The sequence below is a fragment of the Henckelia pumila genome, chromosome 1 (assembly GCF_033568475.1).
Source record: "Henckelia pumila isolate YLH828 chromosome 1, ASM3356847v2, whole genome shotgun sequence".
Classification (NCBI taxonomy): domain Eukaryota; kingdom Viridiplantae; phylum Streptophyta; class Magnoliopsida; order Lamiales; family Gesneriaceae; genus Henckelia; species Henckelia pumila.
The window spans coordinates 62,367,111-62,369,437 of NC_133120.1; the positions used below are offsets into that span (position 1 = coordinate 62,367,111).

General features: G+C 41.4%; 1 protein-coding gene across 1 annotated transcript; it reads right to left on the reverse strand.

Annotated features, from left to right (window-relative positions):
• Window positions 1-324: 324 nt before the first annotated feature.
• On the reverse strand, window positions 325-738 carry LOC140863450 (uncharacterized). The gene has a single exon (XM_073266898.1). It carries the CDS (start codon window positions 736-738, stop codon window positions 325-327), a length of 414 nt encoding a protein of 137 aa, XP_073122999.1.
• Between the last annotated feature and the right edge of the window lie 1,589 nt (window positions 739-2,327).

Genomic DNA, 2,327 nt, shown 5'->3' on the forward strand with positions numbered 1-2,327 from the left:
CTATTTATTAAGTTATCTTGATTGCATGCTTATTAAGGTTAATACTAGATGATCTTGGTATGGTCACTACACTGAGTCTCGAACACACATCTGGTGGTATCCCTATCTCAGATTAATCTTGGAGTAAACAAAAGTATCATGGATTTGATCGAACAAATCATCAATGCGTGGAAACAAGTACTTGTTCTTGATGGTGACACAGTTCAGTTGTCCGTAATCTATACACAACCAAATCGATCCATCCTTCTTCTTGACAAATAGAACTGGTGCTCCCCATGGGAAAACACTCGGACGAATGTATTATTTATCGAGCACATCCTGTAACTATTTCTTCAACTCCCGCATCTCTGACGGAGCCAGACCATGCGGTGCTCTAGATATTGGTGCAGTTCTTGACAATAAATCAATTCTGAATTCCACCTCACAAATTGGTGGAAAACCAGGAATATCGTCAGGGAAAACATCGGAAAACTCGCTGACTACTGGTATATGACCAATACCACGGCTACTGGTGTTGGTATCAATAGCGTAGATGAGATAACCTTCCCCGCCTGAACCTAAGGCACGACAGGCCTTCAGAGCTGACACAAGAGGCATTGGTGGTCGTGCTCCCTCACCATAAAAGAACCAACTCTCACCCTTATCGGGTTGAAACTTTACTATTCGTTGGTGACACTCCAAAATGGCATGATACAACATCAGCATATCTACTCCCAATATACCGTCAAAGTCGGACATTACTAACATCATCAAGTTAGCAGTCAAGAAATGTCCCTCAAATTCTAGAAGCAAGCCTATCACTAGACGCTTAGTATTTATATTCCTAACCCATAGGTTTAGGAACCCGACCTGGATCATCTACTAATTAACTTATTAAGCATGCAATTAAATAAAATCCTAAAAAATTAATCAAACAGTGGAATAAAACGAGTTTACAACCCCAAACCGGCAGTATACAACCGGTGACTAAAAACCCAAAGTAGAAATAGTGTTATAAAACCAAATCAAAATCAGTATAAAAAACCATTAAAAACCCCCGCAATAGGAAAACACAACACTTCAGCCACTGGTCTGCTCTCAACCCTGTCTTGAACCACTAGCCTCGCCCAACCTGAGCCATGTTCCGTCGTTTGGGATTTCCAAGAAAACACAATAACAAAGACGTGAGCAAACTACGCTCAGAACGTAAGCACGAGTATACAAACCTACTATTATGCATACAAATGATGGGATACTGGTCAAACTCAAGTCTTGCTCAGTCTAGGTGCCAATGAGTGTATAGTATCATTTAGGATCAAATCCACTAGGTACATCCACACACTCTCCGAGGATCACCGTAGCATCAGTCTCCGTCATCACGATATCTTTCGGTGTCCAACAATATAACAAAGACGTAGGGATGAGAGACCCTACTCAAATGGCTATATCGAAGAAGACTCATCTCAACATGGATATGAACATGCAGCATTATGTATAAAGCAGTAGAATATGGATCGTGGCACATAAAATGCAACATACAGGCATAAATACTCATTGAAAATCTCAGTCAGTACTTACGTACCTCAATACAGTAGTCCTAGCAATACCAGGTTAGGGTCCAAGCCTACAATCCAATCATATCAAAACTGGTCTAAAAACCTTAACAAAGCTAATAGATACTCTCTATAACTACTAGGGATCTCGGATTATACCTGCATCCGTCGTCAGGCCTTTGCTGTTGAAAGCATCTCGCTACTGCCCGAGCCTTAATTATAAGGCTAGAAACATCCCAAAGAACTCAAGACAAGAGAGGGAAGAAGTGTGAATGAGCAAGAAATTTGAATCTCGGATGCCCTATATATAGGCAGAGTTCGGAAGGTCCAAATTGCGCATGCTGTCCACGTGCCAAACTTCCCTGATCAGAAGCTTCGATCTCCACTTTGTAAGCTTCGATACCATGCATAAGATTGCATGTCCGAACGTTGGTGACACGTCACTTAGTGCGCATGGCCAAACTTTCAGAAGCTCCGATCTCTCGTTCAGTGGTTCCGATCTGACCCAATGCTTCCGATCTGTGCAACTTGAGTTCGGTGCTTCCGAACCCACTTTGTAAGGTTCGAACTCAATGGTGATTCCGAAGTCCATACCCCACAATTTTGATCCAATTAAACTTCTGGCTAATTAGGATTATGATTCTTGAATCATGTTCTACCATTTAATCTTGTGAAATGGGGTACGGGAAACTACAATAGGAGTGGACAAATCTAAGTCAATGTCTAAAAATACATAAGGCAATTGATATGTCTTGACAAAATGACTCGAGATGAATGAATGTGATGCGCCAGTAT